Source organism: Dunckerocampus dactyliophorus, chromosome 3 (genome assembly GCF_027744805.1).
Source record: "Dunckerocampus dactyliophorus isolate RoL2022-P2 chromosome 3, RoL_Ddac_1.1, whole genome shotgun sequence".
Lineage (NCBI taxonomy): Eukaryota > Metazoa > Chordata > Actinopteri > Syngnathiformes > Syngnathidae > Dunckerocampus > Dunckerocampus dactyliophorus.
This window is the reverse complement of record NC_072821.1, coordinates 21,214,688-21,233,003: the sequence shown is the minus strand read 5'-3', so window position 1 is coordinate 21,233,003 and position 18,316 is coordinate 21,214,688. Positions and strand designations below refer to the sequence as shown.

General features: G+C 40.2%; 1 protein-coding gene across 4 annotated transcripts in view; it reads right to left on the bottom strand.

Annotated features, from left to right (window-relative positions):
- acsf3 (acyl-CoA synthetase family member 3) overlaps window positions 1-18,316 on the bottom strand; it is a 62,049-nt gene that overhangs the window by 14,233 nt on the left and 29,500 nt on the right. For 2 of the 4 annotated variants that reach the window (XM_054770834.1, XM_054770833.1), the window contains exons 8-11: window positions 7,652-7,786; window positions 7,408-7,519; window positions 5,925-6,050; window positions 970-4,708 (exon numbers count right to left, since the gene is read on the bottom strand). In XM_054770834.1, coding sequence (XP_054626809.1) covers window positions 5,936-6,050; window positions 7,408-7,519; window positions 7,652-7,786 — 362 coding nt within the window. In that variant the 3' untranslated portion in view covers window positions 970-4,708; window positions 5,925-5,935. Of the gene's footprint in view, window positions 1-969; window positions 4,709-5,924; window positions 6,051-7,407; window positions 7,520-7,651; window positions 7,787-18,316 lie in introns of those variants that run through there. The other 2 variants (XR_008569804.1, XM_054770835.1) reach the window with 2 other exon arrangements.

The window sequence follows — 18,316 nt, the reverse complement described above, 5'->3', positions numbered from 1 at the left end:
ACTCATGACACAATCCAGGTTTAAGCTCTAGATATGCCTTTAAACACTTTTTAAACGCGTGTAATGTACAAAACGTATGAGTACTCACCACAAATGAATGATAATGTAAGGTGATTGATGAACAGATGGAATCAGAGTCGACCTGGTCGTTCTATGGTCAACTACGGTGCATTCAAGGACCCCCAGTGTAAAATCTCCACGCCTGGCGAAAAAACTTTACTAGTGAAGCATAAAAACATAAACATGTAAATATTGCTGCCTTTGTAACAGTGGTACATGTATGTTGTACATTTCACCTGTATTATCAGGTATTTATCAACGATTACCGACTTATAGTGAATGAGATGTGCTTTCCGTGGAAAAAGCTCAGTTTCAGAGGAAAGAAATGGAGTCCGCAAATTTGTAAATGCTAAACCACGACTGCACTAGGTGCGTTATTTGTAAATTACATTTCCAAACATGAGTAAAAATGGTGTTTGTGATATTAGACATTTTGAGCTATTTTTGTTCTGTTGGTTTATTGCAAACTACTGCAAGTTTATACACTTTGAAAATAAAAAAAATATACAGTGAAATATATTCCCAATAAGGGTTGAATAATTTTGTTTGCAATTGTAATGCTAAACATTTTGTATGAATTGTGATAAATGAGAATAAAAGCTGGTCATGTGTTGTAGGCTGGAGCGTGTGTGATCATATTGTGCATTGTGTCACCGTGGGTTTTTAGTGATACCAAGTGAAGAAACAGTTGAACGCTGTATCATTTAATGTCGAGGCTGCAAGTAAATGTCATTTGTCAATGTAATACTGTTTCAATTTTTGGTGCATTTGTGAAGCAGCTGGTTCCTGTTAAGGCCTAATGCTTCCATCATAAAATCATCAACACAGCCATACAGCTATAAAAAGCAAAGCATTGACAAAGGGACACCAAAATGACCAGATGAAAGCTATTTCTGTGTGACACCAGCCGCTTGTGCCCAAACTCTGTGTCTCACACACATAAACAAGCTCACCAGTGTCCCCTATAAGCCATCCTCTCGGACCCTGGGGTCCAATAAGCAGCCATCTGCAGACAACCTCTTCCACCATGCTCTAGCAAACACGGGTAAGATGTGTGTGCGTGTACGTGTGTGTGAGAGAGAGAGGTGGAGGTAGTTCAAGGGCACAAGTACTCCATCAAGCTTGACTCTAAGGAATAAACATCCCCCCCTCCACCCTGATTCCACCCACACACCTATAGTGTACCTATTACTGCACAGTGGCTTCACACTCTTCAGTTAGGGTTGGACCCTCTGCTGCTAAGCGTGAAAGGCAATGCCTTTCTGCCCGTGGCCCTGGCCCACTTCCAGCTGCAGCGTGGGTGGTGGGGTGGGGCAGCGTGGGGGGATTACGGGGCATGGACGTCGTCCTCTGGTGCTCCTGCTTGCTCATCCATCCTATCTGCCAGCCCACAGATCGATAGCTGTGCTCTCTTAATCAGGTCTCTGGTGGCTGTGGGCAGGCGTGTGTGTGTGTGTGTGTGTGTGGACAGGAGGATGTTCCAAGTGATGGTTGCACTTGTGTTTCTTTCCATCTAGGAATACTCTAGCTGTGCATTAGCTTTGTTTATCTTGTCTGTATTGCAGCAGTCCATGCCCTTCAACATCTTTCTCCCCCTTCTTCTTCTTCAACTCTCTTGTTGAGAATCCAATCTTTCTGATTGTCCTGCTTCACATTCAAGCCATCCGTGCCTTTCGTTTCATACTTTTGCATACACACACTTTGTGCCTATTCTCTGTGCGCACCAGGGTTCACTAAAAGAGGAATCTGATCGTCAGGTTGGTCCCGCTTGCAATCTGTCATGAGTGGTGATGAAGACGGAGGAGGCCAAGTGTCGGGGAAATTGAGATGAGGAAGGCTGAGAGGCGAGAAGCGCCTGCAGAGCAAGAGGGTTAGTAAGATGAAGTGTTGGGCATCCAGCTGTGGTGCTAAAGAATCTGCCTCCAGGCTCTCGTCACACCTGTGTTACTACAGCTGCACACACACACACACACACACATAAAAGATTAGCACATAAAGTAGGAAACACTACAGTATTTCACTTGAATGCTTCATTTTTGGATTTTCAAAGATTGTGCATTGTACATTTCCAGAGTTAATATTAATAACGAGGCTTTGTTGGATTCTGATTGACATACAGTACTTCTTAAAGGGATAGCTCAGATTTTTTTTTAATTAAGTTGTATGGCATCCCAATCAGCAGTGTAGTGCATCAACGGTGACTTTTCCCCCCACTTTGTCCCGTGGGGCGAGTTCTGGTCGGTTTTCATTGTGGAGCAAAGCAGTTCCGGCTAGTGCTGGGGTCTCTTAAGTTAAAGGAATAGTTCGCATTTTTTGACATGAAGTTGTATGACATCCCCATCAGCATTGCAGTCCGATAACAACGACTTACCAACCACTTGGTCTCCTAAGTCCAGTTCTGGTCAGATTTCCACTTAGTTGCTGGGGACAATTAAGTTAAGACTTTGGCTTCTCAAAACAATATGCGTTCAAAAGATTTATACATTTGCATCACAAAAATGCCTCCTCAAAAAAAAAATCAGACCTCACAAAATGCTTGGTGTTATTTGTCTCCCGCCGTACTCCTGCATACTTGTTTACGTATGTGTTCCAATATTACTAGAAAGAATGAATTTACTTACTGGCACCGTGGCACACTTTTCCACGGTCAAATGTCTTCTGGGTTTTTGACAATTGGGTTTAAATGAACCTGCGTCAGAGCTTCCACAGTCTCAGCCGAGGAAAGACAGATGACGGTAGAAGCACCCTCAGGTAAAACACATTCAGTCCTAGAAATGTGAACAGGCTTACTCCGTCTCCTCGAGTGTTCGAGTAAAAGCCTTCCACATAAAGAGCGGGCATAATATAAACAATATATACTGTAACAAATGACGGAAATTCATCCAAAACTGCAACACAACAACACAGAACCCAATAGAGTCCTTGAGCATTTCCGGGTGGGAGCATTCTCAGCGAGACTTCATTTCTTCCTTCTTCTCTGATTTGATTTCAGTGACAAAGTGTAAAAAAAAAGAAAGGAAAAAGTATTTCTTTAAAATGATTTCAATATTCGATCTATGTCAATATTCAATGTTATTTTTCGTGGCGAAAATAACAAAATGAACATGTGTTTCGGTGTCATAGCACTTGATTTGCGACATTTTGCTTACAAGGCAATAGCTTCGAGCAGGGGTGTCCAAAGTTTTCCATTGAGGGCCACATACTAAAAAAAAACAAAAAAACAAAGGATGCGGGGGCCCACTTTGATACTTATAAAATATATATTTTTTTTAGTTAAAAAGATAAAAACATTAAATACATATACAGTACATACATACAGCTCTGGAAAAAATGCATTTAGAACATCCTTAAGATCCAACAGTGCAAAATGTTCATTTTTGCAATTTTTCAACAAGTCTTAAAATTTTGATCAGGAGTGTATACCTGTATACAGTAAGAGGAAAAAGTATGTGAATTTCTTAAATTTCTGCATAACTTGGTCACAGAACATAGTCTGATCTTCATTTAATCACAAGAATAAACAAACAGAGTCTGCTTAAACTAAGGTGATGGATACCAGAAACAGGCGGGTTACACTCATGCCACACAAATACTTCTATGTTTTCATATTTTTATTGAAAATAAGAAGTAGACATTCACAAGACAGGGAGACTTGGATTTAATAACTGGATCAGCCTCCTTTGGCAGTGAGTAACCCCAACCAAACGTTTCCTGTAGTTGCAGATCAGACGTGCACAACCACCAGGACAAATTTAGGACCATTTCTCTTTACAAAACTATTGCAGGTCAGCAAGATCCCTGGAATGTCTGGTGTGAATAGCTCTCTTGAAGTCATGCTCAATTGGGTTGAGGTCAGGACTTAGACTGGGCCACTCCAGAACACGTATTTTCTTCTACTGAAGCCATTCTGTTGTTGATTTGCTTTTGTGTTTTGGATCATTGTCCTGCTGCAACACCCATCCGCTTTTAAACTTCAAGTGTTGGAGAGATGGCCTCAAGTTCTTGTGCAAAATATCTTGATAAACTTGTGAATTCACTTTTCCATTGATGATAGATGTTGTCCAGGCCCTAAGGCAGCAAAGCACGCCCATACCATGATGCTCCTTCCACCACGGATCACAGTTGGGATAAGGTTTTGATGTTGGTGTGCTGTGCCGTTTTTCCTCCACACATGGCGTTGTGTGTTCCTCCCAAACAATTCAACTCCTTGCTGTCCTGTGAATGTTTACATGTTATTTAAAAAGAATAGGAAAACTTACGATTGTATGTGTGGTATTAGTTTAAGCAGACTGTATTTGTTTATTCTTGTGATTTAAACGAAGATCAGACTACACTTTATGACCAATTTATGCAGAAATTCTCCAAAGGGTTCACATACCGTAATTTCTGGTTTATCAGCCGCTACTTTTTTCTCATGCTTGATGTGATGAGGCAAATTTGTGGTCGTATTCTGGTCTTGCAACATCTCGTGTCCTTGGGAGTAGTCAGTTTACGCTTTGTGCACACACCCTCATCATGGAGAACGCGAGGAGAGGTGCATGTGATGCAGCTTTCAGGTTGAAGGCAATTGATCTTGCGGCTTTCGCTCGGGTCTGCCAGGGGATCTTGGCAGCGGGGAGTGGTGTCGGGAGGTCCACTGTCGCGACAGCTGGAACAATTGATCGATTAATCGATGGTTAATTGATTACCCAATTAAGCGACAACTATTTTGGCAATCCATTAGTTGTTTTTTGATATAATATGATATAATATGTAAATATTCTCTGATTTAAGCCTCTCAAATGTGAATATTTATTAATTTCCTTAGTCATCCATGAAAGCAGTCCCATTATCTTTGTGTTTTAAACAAAACAAGATATTCACAAATATCAGCTTTGACTTTGGAAAACCGTGATGGGCATTTTTGCCTCTTTTCTGATATGTTGCGGACCCAACCACTAACTTGTAGCTTCATATTAATTTGGTCCATCTATGGCCTCACTGGTCAGCACAACCACAACATGTGTATGAGAAGTGACTATATACGAGGAGGGAGTGGCAGTGAGCTAGTTTAATTGTTGTTTTCAATAAATTACTTTTTCAAAATGCTTTTTGTCTCACTCCCCCTTCTTGCTTTTGCATATTGTAGCTCTATTTAAAACCTCATTAAGACCCAAATGTGCAAAATGCAAATTCTAGCAATTTTTCAACTGGTCTTAAGATTTTGATCAGGAGTGTACATACGCACACACACACACACACGTTATATTATAATTTTGCCGGCCTCAATATAATGCCATGTGCATGCATGTCTGTCATCTCCCGCTTCCAAACAGGCAAGAAAAGGGTTTATTCTGTGCATTTTTTTCAGCACCCTGGCACATTTTTCAACTGGTTTTAAGATTTTGATCAGGAGTGGATAGGACACGTATTGCCACGGCAAATTGCAGGACAATGTGGAGACAAAATGTGTGCAAGTGTAAACACCGCTTAACACAAAACAACAGGAGGTCATAACACCAAACGACTCCCTCATTTATACAAAAAATTACCCACAAAGCATGCTGGGTAACTTCCTGTTAGGGAAGTGTGTGTGTGGGCTTCCCAGCATGCCATGAGGGCTATAAACTATTATAAAATAGTCTTGTTTTGCATTAATATTAGTGTGTAAGCATCAATTTCGATACCCGCATTATCTGTGTGGTACAGTTACATTGTGTGTCGACATTTGTTGCTTTAGTTTTGGTTGCGGCGTGAGTTTGTTTAAAATCTGACTCCATTTATAAATTTTAAAAAGCTGCAATTATCATCACATTGTTTGTGTACACCACATAAGAACCCTGAGCCTCAGGAGGCGATGCAAGTGGTGTCAGCCATTAACTTACATGTGATGCAGTCAAGGGAAGAAGTGTCTCAGGAGGTCCTTCTTGTTGACCTTGCCCATTTGGTTCCTTGGTATCTCATCTACCAGCAGCAGGCCTGTGGGGATGGTGTAGGGCGCCAAGTGTTCTCTGCAAAGACATCGCCAATATGCACAGACGTTAATGCACCAAAGACTTCTTTACTGCATGCTGCACAGAGGAGATACACATGTGTAACTCAGAATGCACAGCAACACACAACACTGCACAGGGGCGTCAATAATTGTGTGCGCACGTATGCAACAACAATGAAAACAAGAGTAGAAAACAATTGCACAACAAAGGCGAGGCCTGTGGCAGAGTAGTCAAGATAAGAAATGTCCTTCATCCCTCTCTGCAGCTCTCCTCCCTAATACCCCAAATTTACCTTCCAGACAGAGATGATTCCCTCCCAACAAAACAATATAATCGCTGTGAGATTAGAAAAAACAAAAACAACAAAATAATAATAAAAGTCAAAGACAAAATTGCCGCCTTGGCTAATTAAGTGTTTTCCATATTGAGTGCATGGTTGTTACGTCAAGTGAGGTTGCAGCCTGGAGCTTTTTTATTGTCTCTTAACCTACTTTGTGTGCGTGTGTGAGTTGCTGTGTTGCGCTGCAAGTGAACACAATGACTCACACTGCTTCCAACGCTCTCAGCACATGTCTTGAGCAAAGTGCCACTGAGTACATGTGCATGCCTGCACGTCTGTAATGGTGCACGCTTGTGTCGCCAACTTCTCTGGGGCAGTATGTGTGTGCGTGAGTGTGTGTGTGTGTGTGTGTGTCTGTGTGTGCATGGTGATAGCAAGCACGTGTGATAGAGATTCAGACTGACAGCTGCAGCCAGGGCACTGAAGAGTGAGCATCCATCTACTTGTTTATGTCTCATTTTATCTCCTTCTCTCTCCCTGCTTGCCTGTGGCCAGTGGCTGGCGGGTGGTGTGCTGGTGCTGCCCATCCGCTGGCTGCACCCCTGGCTGCAGTTTGTGTGTGTGTGTGTTTTTTAGCCTCATGTGGCAGAGGCAATAGTAGCAATCCACCAAGCTGAACCAGCAAGCCATAACGGTACCATCTAACACACCTACACCATATGGAACCCACAGCTATGACACACACACTGAATGGAGTAGATGGGATGCAGAGGTCAAATATTGAGAAAATCAGAGTTAGAGGTAATTAAAAGAGAAATGTGTCAGTCATGCCTTACATGGAGCAGAGGTAGTCACCATGCACTGATCCAAATACACGCCAGTGAGATTTACAAAGAAAAAAGAGAATTAGTCACAAAGACAGAGCCCTTCATGATCGGAATTTGTCAGCGTCTGTCTTTTTTTTTTGTCAGTTCGTTTTCCTGAGACAGACCCGATGTGTTGTTATATTGTGACTCCTTGTGGGTCTGATGTCCAAGTGTCCCGATACTTTGTCAATAGAGAGTTCTATTATTGCTGTAAAAGGTAAAATACCTTGCCCAGGTCTTCAAATCAGACAAAGTCAGACTTTGACCCTCCTTCAGCTGAACCACGGCAGTGACCTTTTGACCCCAGGTCGCATCTGGCGCCCCTATCACAGTAACATCTGTACGGTGACACATAGCACAATTACAGACCACCAGCTTGGTGTTAACATTTAAAGTACATGTCTCAAACCTTAACACTGCAGACATATTTTGGATACAAACTTTGACATCTGCATCAACACATTTTTTACCTGTGATGTCTGGATGAGCCAGCAGGTGGCGCTCCACCTCGAGGGCGCTGATCTTGTAGCCACCGCTCTTGATGATGTCAACACTGGTACGGCCCATGATCCAATAGACCCCATCTTTAAATACTGCTGTGTCTCCTAAACGCCACACAAATGAATTATGTATATTACATACACAGTGAGGCACTTAAAAAGGTACAACCTGAAGCTCTACCAATATTTTCTGGAGAAAAATGCTTCAGAAGTCAAAACAACACCATCACTAATGATGTCAGTAAATCATGACACTCCTGCTTACATTGTAGATTAACGCCACAAGTGTTTTGCTTTGTCTTTGTCTTTTTAGTGTGAGTGCCTGATGATAACAATAAAACCAGAAAGAGTTGCCATTTACAAACAAAAATAGTTAAAACAGTGGAAAGTGGTCAGGGGATTTTACGTCTGTCAAACAAGGGAGGTAAATAAAAAAAGTAATGATGACGACTACATACCTTTATTTAAATACATCACTGTCCATCTATTTATTGCACTTGCATAGATAAGCTGTGTTCCATTCCAAGTATTCCGGTTTTACATTGATTTTTATCTGGATATGCAATAAATTAGCAAATGTCAAAAAGTCTGCATTCATGTGCATTCGATTCAGTGTCCTATGATCGATAGACAATGATTTATCACCATGCTGAAGCAATGGGATATACTAGTAAGGCCATAAAATCTAATAGTAATGTAGTAACATAAAATTAACAGCAGCGGATTAACAGGACTTTAAATTATATGACTTAGAGAGCCTGTAACTGTGTGAAAATGGTGACAAGGACATGAAATCAGGATTTTTAAGCAATCGTGAACATGACAGTACAGAAACACATCTAGTACAGATTTTTTTCAACTGTAAAGTATATTTAAAATATACTCAAAGACTTAGTGTGTAAATAAATGTTGTAAATGAAAATATATTCATTAAAAATGGTGAAGAACCACATCTACAGATATGAGTGACCCCAAAAGGTATGTTAGCATGCGATACTGACATGATTGGGCATAGCCAGCAGCCCATTAACACTTTTCTGAGATGAGTATTTAACAAATTGTGTCTCCGAGTTTACAGTGCCCATGTCATTAAATGTACGAGTTTATTACATTTTCAGGTGTGTGGGGAAAGAAAAACATGACAGTGATGGAGACTTGAAGTCTACACCTTTTGCATGGGCGTCTTTAAGGCAGATTTAGAGAGTGCAGAGTACAGCATCTACACACATCCACACACACGAACACAAACACACGCACGCACACACACACACACACCGAGGACAGGTGTGGGGACAAAGCATACACTTTGTGTTAGGATGGGCTCATCTGGGCTTGGGGCCAGAAGCAGAGGAAATGGGTCAGTGCTGGAAGATGTTCTTTTGGATTATTACAGGTGGTGCATGAACAGCTGGGACTGAGAGAGGTGGATGTGTTGGGGGTAACATGTGTCACGACTGAGCAGGACTCAGAGGTCAGCAAAATACACCACATTTGCATTCATAACATTGCTGGCTCTTAGTATTTATTAAATGTGAGACTGAGGACAAAAAAAAAAACATATTTGCATCTTGTATTCCTTCTTTGAATTGTGTACAGTAATCCCTCGTTTATATTGGTGAATTGGTTCAAGACCCGACCAAGACAAGAGAATTTCCGCCAAGTTAGATTCTTCAGGATTTCTGCTACATCTAATTGATCGTGGCGGCCCGCCACTACAAAATAAAAGCCTCCACACCTTAATTTTTTTTTTAAACTTGAATTTTTTTTAATAATATATTGTATGAATGGATATATATGCTGTATAGGTACATGTATAGCTTATTATTTACACACATATTGACTACAGTTTGAAAACAATTTTAAATATCATCAAATTTTTCATTCCGCTTTATTTTGATAAGCATGCACCGGAATCGCCTTGCCGGCACTTGCGCATGTGACCAGATACGCAACACATCTTGTGTTGACTTTCACTTTGTTTCTTATTATCGGGAGAATGAACAATAGCCCGTAAAATGTGTAGTCAATTGACGACAGCTTGTCACATGCTAAGCCAGTGGTTCTCAGGTATTTTCTATCATGCCCCCACTTGGGGACAGAAATGATTTTGCGTCGCCCCGAAACTGATAATAGCTATATCTATAAATATTTATATTTATCTGTACTGTACAGACTGAACTCAAAACCAGTGAAATGCAACAAAACGGACCGCAGTGAAGCATACAAGCATATTCAAGAGTCAAATTGTATGCTAAGTACGACAAATCCATCCCTGCCTCTCATGCACCCTCTCATGCATGTGCTTTGTAAATAAAGTACAATTTACAGTAAATGTTTGCAGTCACATAAAAAAACAAATGGATCACCTCTCCTTTTTGTCAAAAAACCTCTCCTTTCTTTTGTCTACGGCCAATCAGGACACAGAAAACAATGGGCGGTGCAGACAGACGAGAGTGGGAAGAGAGAGACACTCAACTTCCCACAATGCAACTCTTCTTAAAGGGCCAGGCTCAGCCTGTAACAGCGTTCATACGCTGTAATTAAAAAAAAATACACGAAACAGCAAATCAGCGAAAGGTGAACCGCGCTAGAGCGAGGGAACACTGTACCAGTATAAATTCTTCCAATGATAAAAATGACATATGAATGAACTGCGGCATTTGCGTGAATCGCGGAATTGGTCAATAAAAACGGAATTTACTGTTAAACGTGGAATTTCGCGGAAATTGACATAATGTGAATGAAATGTTGTCATCGTGAGGAGAAGGAACATTTGTGTATTACCAGTCCTTGGTATTTACTTGGCGGACCGCTCAATTGTGGCAGAATCTTATTTCAAACACCAAACCGCCTCCTCCCGAACTAAACATGTTGAAATGCCGATAAACACTGGCGAAAGTTGGCAGAACCTCCTCTTACGGAGCGTGAATGGAAGCTTGCAGGGTTAGCTTGGTTTAGCATGCTAGTGTGGTTGTGTGTGTGCGACTCCGGCTGGATGACTTTATTTTCACCACGTTGTGTTTTAGCGTTTTAATGTAAGGAGCGTTTTACAATGCCTGATGACGACGTGCAGGTTCTCAGTGAAAAAAGACGAGAAGCACGTTTATTCTTGCACCCAGCTCGCCTTCCAGACATTCTCAACACACACATTTCCAGCCTTCAGAATAAGAGGGCCGTTTGCCTCATGTCGTCTAACTGTGTAAACAAAATAAAGTGTCTTAGAAAATATCTTACATATGGAGTTGGAATTGCATCGGTGACTACATCTTCCATAAGCACGGGCATTACAGTTTGTTGAAGAAAAGTTAGCCAGACTACATCCATTTCTGAATTACTGGGCAAAATTGTCCATTGATGTATTGCATCACTAAATATAAGAATTTTTGCATTTAGTTAATGGACATTTTATTCACTAACCCATAAAGCATACACTACGTATACCTATGCTGGTAAAAATAAGTGTAAAATGTAAAAAATCGAATTCTAAAAAATGAAAACAGAAAAAATGGAATTTGGAAAAAAAAAATAAAACTGATTTCATAGGGCCCTAAGGATGGTTGAGTGGTAGTGGAGAAAGGCAGAGCAGAGACAACAAAAGAGGGAAAATGAGCATGGCTGAAGGCGCAGGAGAAGCGAAGACTATAGGCGATATTATATTTCCTATATTTCCTCAGTAATATGGAAGAAAGCCATTGGTTTCATTAGAGCAGATGTGGAGCAAGAGACCATAATATGCAAGGTTTGCAAAGCAACTGTGACGGCAAAAGATCATCCATCCATCCATTTTATATGACACTAATCCTCACTAGGGTCGCGGGGGTATGCTGGAGCCAATTGTAATAATTACCCCTGCCATCCACTATTGTTTCATGTACACTGAAAAAAAGGGAAACATTGGGTCTTACAAAGGTGAAGTTAGTAAATGCAACACGATTAATTTATATTCTGCTTATGAACATGATTTAGTCAAGTAGACTGAAGTTGTTTATAGATAATGTTGAACATGCTAATTTCTTTCATGTACACTGAAACTGATCAAATTAAAAGAATAATGTCAATGTAATCGAGTTTAGTTTTGTCAATGCAGATTTGATTTTTGTATATGCACACACAATTGTCTGCAATGCATTTGCCTCGTGTGCCTCACGGTGGCTGAGTGGTTAGCCTGTTGGCCACACAGTCAAAGGATCTGCAAGACCTGGGTTTGACCTGAGTTTGCATGTTCACTTTCTTATTACTCCGTTAATTGATGTTATATCAACTTGATTCTTTTAAACACTTACATTTTGGTTTAACAAGTAATAATTCATTGAGAAGAAAAATGAAATTTGTCATTCAGATTCTTATGTGGGACCGATGTACACATTAAAATACAGTAAGTAAATCCAAAGGACAGTGTAGGGTTACACTGTTCAGTGTTTATTATTATAGTTGGCAGTGGTGTAGAACTGCACTGCATCTTACTGAGAGCTGGTTGTAATATTTTGTCTACATACTGTATGAGATAAGGGCAAAAACATCAGAAAAAACTCTTAGTATGTGTGGCTGTGCACCACTGCAACCTAGAAACAAAAATGATCATTATTAAGCTTGTAAAGGCAAATTTTATTACACCTTTTGTATTAAAGCTGATTAATCTGCTCAGGTGTGCCTAATAGCTGTTGAGTGCGTATTTTCTCTCTTTCCAAACTCTCCTGTATCAAACAAATCCACACTATTCTCCATTTGTCCCCACTTCATCATTCATCCTTTCCTTCGACCTCTCTGAGGCATCTCTCATCACATCATCTGTTTCCTTCTCTCCACCTATCTTGCCGTCTCCTCCTTCCACTTGCCTCTATGCCTCAGCATCAATAGAGGGCCCATCTGCTGCCATACATCACGCACTTCATTTCAGTTTATTAGCTGGGATAAATCATAAATATTTCATTATACATCACGGGCGGCTGTCGCCTCCACACCGACAATTTATCACTGCTGCTCTCTCCACTGGCTTGCCATGGCGGCTATAAGCTTTCCAGTCTATTAAACAAGATTGATACAGAGTGTAAATTTAGATATCGGGAATTTCTTCACAGACCACTGCTCTGCACTGATACGCCAGGGTAACCAGGGAGGAGCGGGAAGATGGGGGGTGAGGGGGGATTTGGGTGAATGTCAGTAACTGAGTTCTTTAAAAAATAGAAAATTTCTTGAAGTTTCTTGAAGCAGATATGCAGGGGCAGATGTAGTCTACTTTTCTTGTGTTTGCAGGCCTGTTTATTTGATGCTGATGCAGATACAAATACTGTTAACGTCATCCAAGTAACTGTAAAAATGCTTGGGGGGAAAGGGCGAAAACACTCTTGAGTTTGAAGTACTGTACCAGGACTCTCTGACCTTGTCTCTTTGAAGGGGTGGGGATGCAATAACAAGAGCTAGAACAGCATGTTCAGAGAGTGGCACAAGTGGGAATTGTGATTGGAGAACACTGATAAAAAGAGGGAAAAAAAACAAGCGTAAGAGAGGGATGTTGGTAACTGTGTTACTGGGCTACACAAACACACACAGTGTGTACTCATACAGTACACACACACACACACACGCGCAAACACGACTTCAGGCATCAGAGACTCTCTACCATTATGCGTTGTGGCGTCAGAGGCAGATATGGCCGAATGGCTTTCTTAATTAAAACGATAAGAAGCCTAATTGCACTGGGCTTTCATCTCGTTTGGAGGCATTAAAGAAAGTGAAGGCAAACGGCGTGGAAAAAAAAAAGAAATAAAAACAGATCAAGACTTTAACTGAGAATGGAGGGCAAGAGAAAGTTTCAAGTAAATGGAAGTTGGCTCTGCAGGAAAAAACTTAATTAACTGAACTTGAGAAGGAGAGGGATTAGTTATGACATAACATACAGTAGTTTTACATGTAATTAAGACACTAGCAAATTGTTGCTGTCCTAGAACAACCATGTATCTCCAAAATGTGAGACTTTTTGGTTTTATTTGAATGCAATTAAAAAAAAAGCCACCTCATAATGTAAACTTCCAAAATAAAAATGTCAAGTCGTTTCGAACAGAGGCTGAAGTGTCACATGCGCATGGAGAATAATGAAAAAACAAATATATATGACACTGTGAATGATGGAAAAAAATACATTAAAAAAATTAAATAAATACAAATAAAAAACTAAATTATTGCATTCATTCATTCATTCTCTATGTCACTTAATCCTCATTAGGGTCGCAGGAGTACACTGGAGCCTATCCCAGCTGACTTTTGGTGAGAGGCAAGGTACACCCCGGACTGGGAAATAAACACAAATAACATTTTTTTTTACTAAATAAAAAGTTAATGGATGGACCAAAAATGTGCAAATTTGCCAGGATGCAAATGTAGAATCACAAATGTGCGGGGAGCCACTATATTTGGGTCAATAAGGTAATTAAAGGATGGAATGGAATAAACACTGCAAAGACTGTTGTGTTTGGTGTTAATGTGTTACAGAGGCTACCACCCACACATACAGTAAACTCCCTTTACACATTCGCCACCATGTTCCGTGTGTATCTTGCGTGACGAAAGAGAACACAACCTTTTGTCTGCCTTCGACCACTGCATTCAACCATTTCCCTGGGAGAGAGAGTCAAAATATTGTACTTTAATAATGTTTATGCATTACAACTCACTACTCAACAATCACAACAGAAATACTGTATGTCAAATTAACAGTGTACAGTACAAACCACATGCAGGTTTCCATGTAGTGTTGTGCTTGTATACCCACTGGTGGAGTGTTTAAAGTGAGCATGCAGACATTTCTCAGAGAGAACGTACAAGTGAAGTCATGCCCGTAATGTCTGGTTCAGCAGAACCAGGTTCAAGCTCAGCACCCGCCATTACTGCGAAGACGAGAGCCTTATCAGCTCAAAGACGAGTGGTATAAATGTGAGTAGTGCCTCTTTTCAGGGGGACTGTAAACACTTAGCATACATGAATATTAATGCACTACATTAAAGCCCTAAGCCAAGATGGAGGAGTTAATGAGGATAAATAACAGACATCCAATGCGCTGAAATCTCAGCTCTGACATTATTTATCATCCTTAACTTTTGTCACAGCTCCTTTTTTGGTAATTAATATCACACAAAATAGCACTTTGCACTTGGATGACTGATCTAATTTGTTTAATATAATGCAATTAAAGGAGCTTGAATTGCTTTATGGTAATGCTACTGATGAGATTGCTTGCTCCCTGCCTCTCCACAAGCAGATAACAGGCTGAACTTGAGGATTGATGTCTGTCTCTGATCTGAAATGCTTCTGGAGCTAACTATTTAACTGCCATTTACATGCTTCAGTTCTACAGACAAACACACAAATCTGAATGGGGGACACATGATGATGACACCTGAATACAATACTGACTGAGCAGATCAGACAAGTTTTACCGCTTGTCTTTGGACCAGAATATAAATTCATCAAAGCGTTCAGAGTGCTAAGAAGTTGGTAAACAACTGTATCCTACCATGGCATACTGCATGCAAATAGTGCAGAAGTAGAGAAGAAACTATATGAAATTAAAACGTAAAAACAAAAAAACAATATCATCACAATAATGTTCAAATTTCCTGAAAACATGCCTGCACAGCAACAGTAAAAATGCCTTGGTTTGCCTTGTTTCATTATAGCAATATATAAATGGCACTGCAACACACATGCGCATCTGGTTGTAAGTTGTTGGAATTAGTTGTAGTGTGCAAATGAATGTGGTCGGTAGCTGCCAGACAATTGAGAGAAAAGAGGCTTCTGTGCCATCTTCTGTGGATGACAGTTTTCATAATGAGAAATAGTACCGGATGTCATCCAGCTCCATCATGAGTTGACAACATGTAAATGGGATGGAGAGGAGTTGCCTTTGAGCAAACTGCTGGGAGGGCGGAGTGTTAGCGTGTCCTGCTGGAATTTTTGACATCGCACTTGGGATGACACACTGAGAGACTGTGGGTGAAATCTAACACTTGGGGGATCGAAAGAAGGATGGTGGCAGAGAAGAAGAGCGTATCACTGGGAGTAAACGAGCCGTGACCATTCGAGGGCTGATGTCTTTGCAAGATATCAGCAACAACTTTGGGTGGCCTATCAGCATAGCCCTGACCCACCATACCTGACCCACCATACATGGAGCTCACCTTTACTACTCGGGATGCGAACACAAACACTCACAAGCACACACACCCTGCTCACAGACATTTTAAAACCTTGTGTTTTGTTTCAGAAGGAAAATTATTCATATCTGCAGTCTAAAAAAAATATTGCATTAACTGTCTGGAAAATATTGTGAAAATAAAGGTAGTTTTACAAAACAGTTTTACTTAAAACAAGACAACTCAAGAAGCAAGGACCTCCTACAAGGCTTAAACATGTGTCACCTGTGAAATTAATATAAGAACTTCAATCTATCTTGATAACTAAAAGGCAATAAAGTCCCGCTTCAGGCTCCTTCTGGATCCAAGAGAACTAAATGTAACAAGATATTACAGCACAACAACTTACAACCTGATCTGATGAAATTTCACAGCTACAGAAGAGCCTGAACATGTTAAATTGGATTTTCCATGTTATATTTAAATTGCTTCCACATGCACAATTTGGTCCAGACCCAAATGGAACTTGGTTTACAGCTTCTGATTCTGCATCCACATGCATGTTTGGCTCATTATGAGCAATATGCATTTTTTTTGTGATGCCATTAATGTTTGGCTTCTCTCCAGCAATAAATGAAAAACATCCAGAGACAAATACCCATCTTAAAAAAATCCGGGTGTACAAATACCAAAACCTGTAGAAGGGCTACAAACAAACCCACACCTCCTTGGTGGTGATAATCAACAAAACTAAATATGGAAAATGTTTATATATGTCTTGTCAGGCCACTGTAAACATTTGGGCGCCCCAAATTAAAGAGCCTGTATGCAGCAGGTTCATCCAGCTGTTGAGGGGGGCAACATTTGAATGTACTACAAGTATTATATTCTTTTCCTGCTTTGACACATGCATACATGTTAGTTATGCTTGTTGTCAGCTAATAATAGCAATTTGGCGAAGTTAAGCGTTAACGTTGGCTATCATTGAATGTATGGCCTATTGTGACAACAACATGAATGTAAATTGTTGATCGCCACACCGAGACTGCTGTTGTGTGTGTGTATGGGCTATGGACATTCACGTGAATACCAATAACTGTGCGTGAACGCCATGAACGTCAATTTTATTTATTCGGACCGAACTAATGACAATTATTATGCAGTTGAATTTGTAAATGAAAAATATAGATATTTTTTGTACAAATTGTTCTTTTAAACCACTATTGGCGATGTATGCTAATTCTTATGTGTTTTGGCTACGAAAAATGTAATTCGGAGCGAGTTGCATACAGTCCCTTTAAATAAGTTTGTATCTAAACCTACACACATCTTGTTTTGCAGTGCCTGCTAGAACTAAGCATCTGTTATTCAACAGTGTAGGCCAAAAATGAAGAACATTGTCCATTGTCCTTACTCTGCCTTACTTATTTACAAGTTCATCAATGTATACTCCTGATCCAAATTTTAAGACCAGCTGAAAAAATGCAAGAATTTACATTCTGCACTGAGCTTCAAAATGCAAAAAGAATAAATGGGAATGAGACAAAAAAAGTTTGAGTCAGCAATTTATTGCAAACAACCATTAAAGTGAAATAGGCTGTTCATCAGCTGATCAAAAGTTTAAGACCACAGCATTTTAAAAGTCAAAATCTCGGCAAAAATGTAGATTCAATGTAATTTTCTGTCAGGTATTCATGCTGTCATGGTCTCTTGATGGCAAAGGCAAACAAGCTTTTGTTCTTTGAATTGTTGAGCTGCATAAGCAATGCCTCTTGCAGCGCGCCATTTCTGCTGAGGTTGGATGCAGTAAGACAGTCACTCTAAACTTCTTCAAAAGATCCTGAGCCAGAGGATCTGATTGGCTATCAGTCAAGACAGAGGACGATCCTTGGCCTAAATTAAGGTTTTACGATGCAGAGTGCAGTCCAAAAATCAGAGGTGGGACCAAGAAACGTCTCAAGTCAAGACAAGACAGGTCAAGTCAAGTCCGAAATCATAGGCTTAAAATTTCCGAGTCCTTACAAGTCATGAGCACTGTTTAATGTCTCCCAAATAAAATGTCATTTTAATAATGTAACAATTTGCCAAAAAAATGAATGCATTTTGAACCGTTTTATTTTTTGAAATAAGACCAGTGTGACAAGACTTCAATTCACAGAAAAAAGTGCTGACATAGCATTCAGGATTTAGTCAGTGCACACAAATGTAATCCACACATTTTCTTGTTCTTAAACCTGATTGGATGTTAATAGATGCATTCAATGAGTCACATTCAAAGCTAAAAAATGTTGTCTTGCTGGAAATGACAGAACAGTCATGTTCGTTGGATACTTTGAATGGGGGCACATTTTACTGAAAATCTCAAGTGTTTTCAAGTCATCAGACTAAAGTCCGAGCCATACCCGAGTCATTGATGTCAAAGTCCAATCTGAGTTGCAAGTCTTTGAGGGTATTGTCAAGTAGAGTCCAAAGTCATCAAAATTGTGACTCCAATTGTGTCCAATTC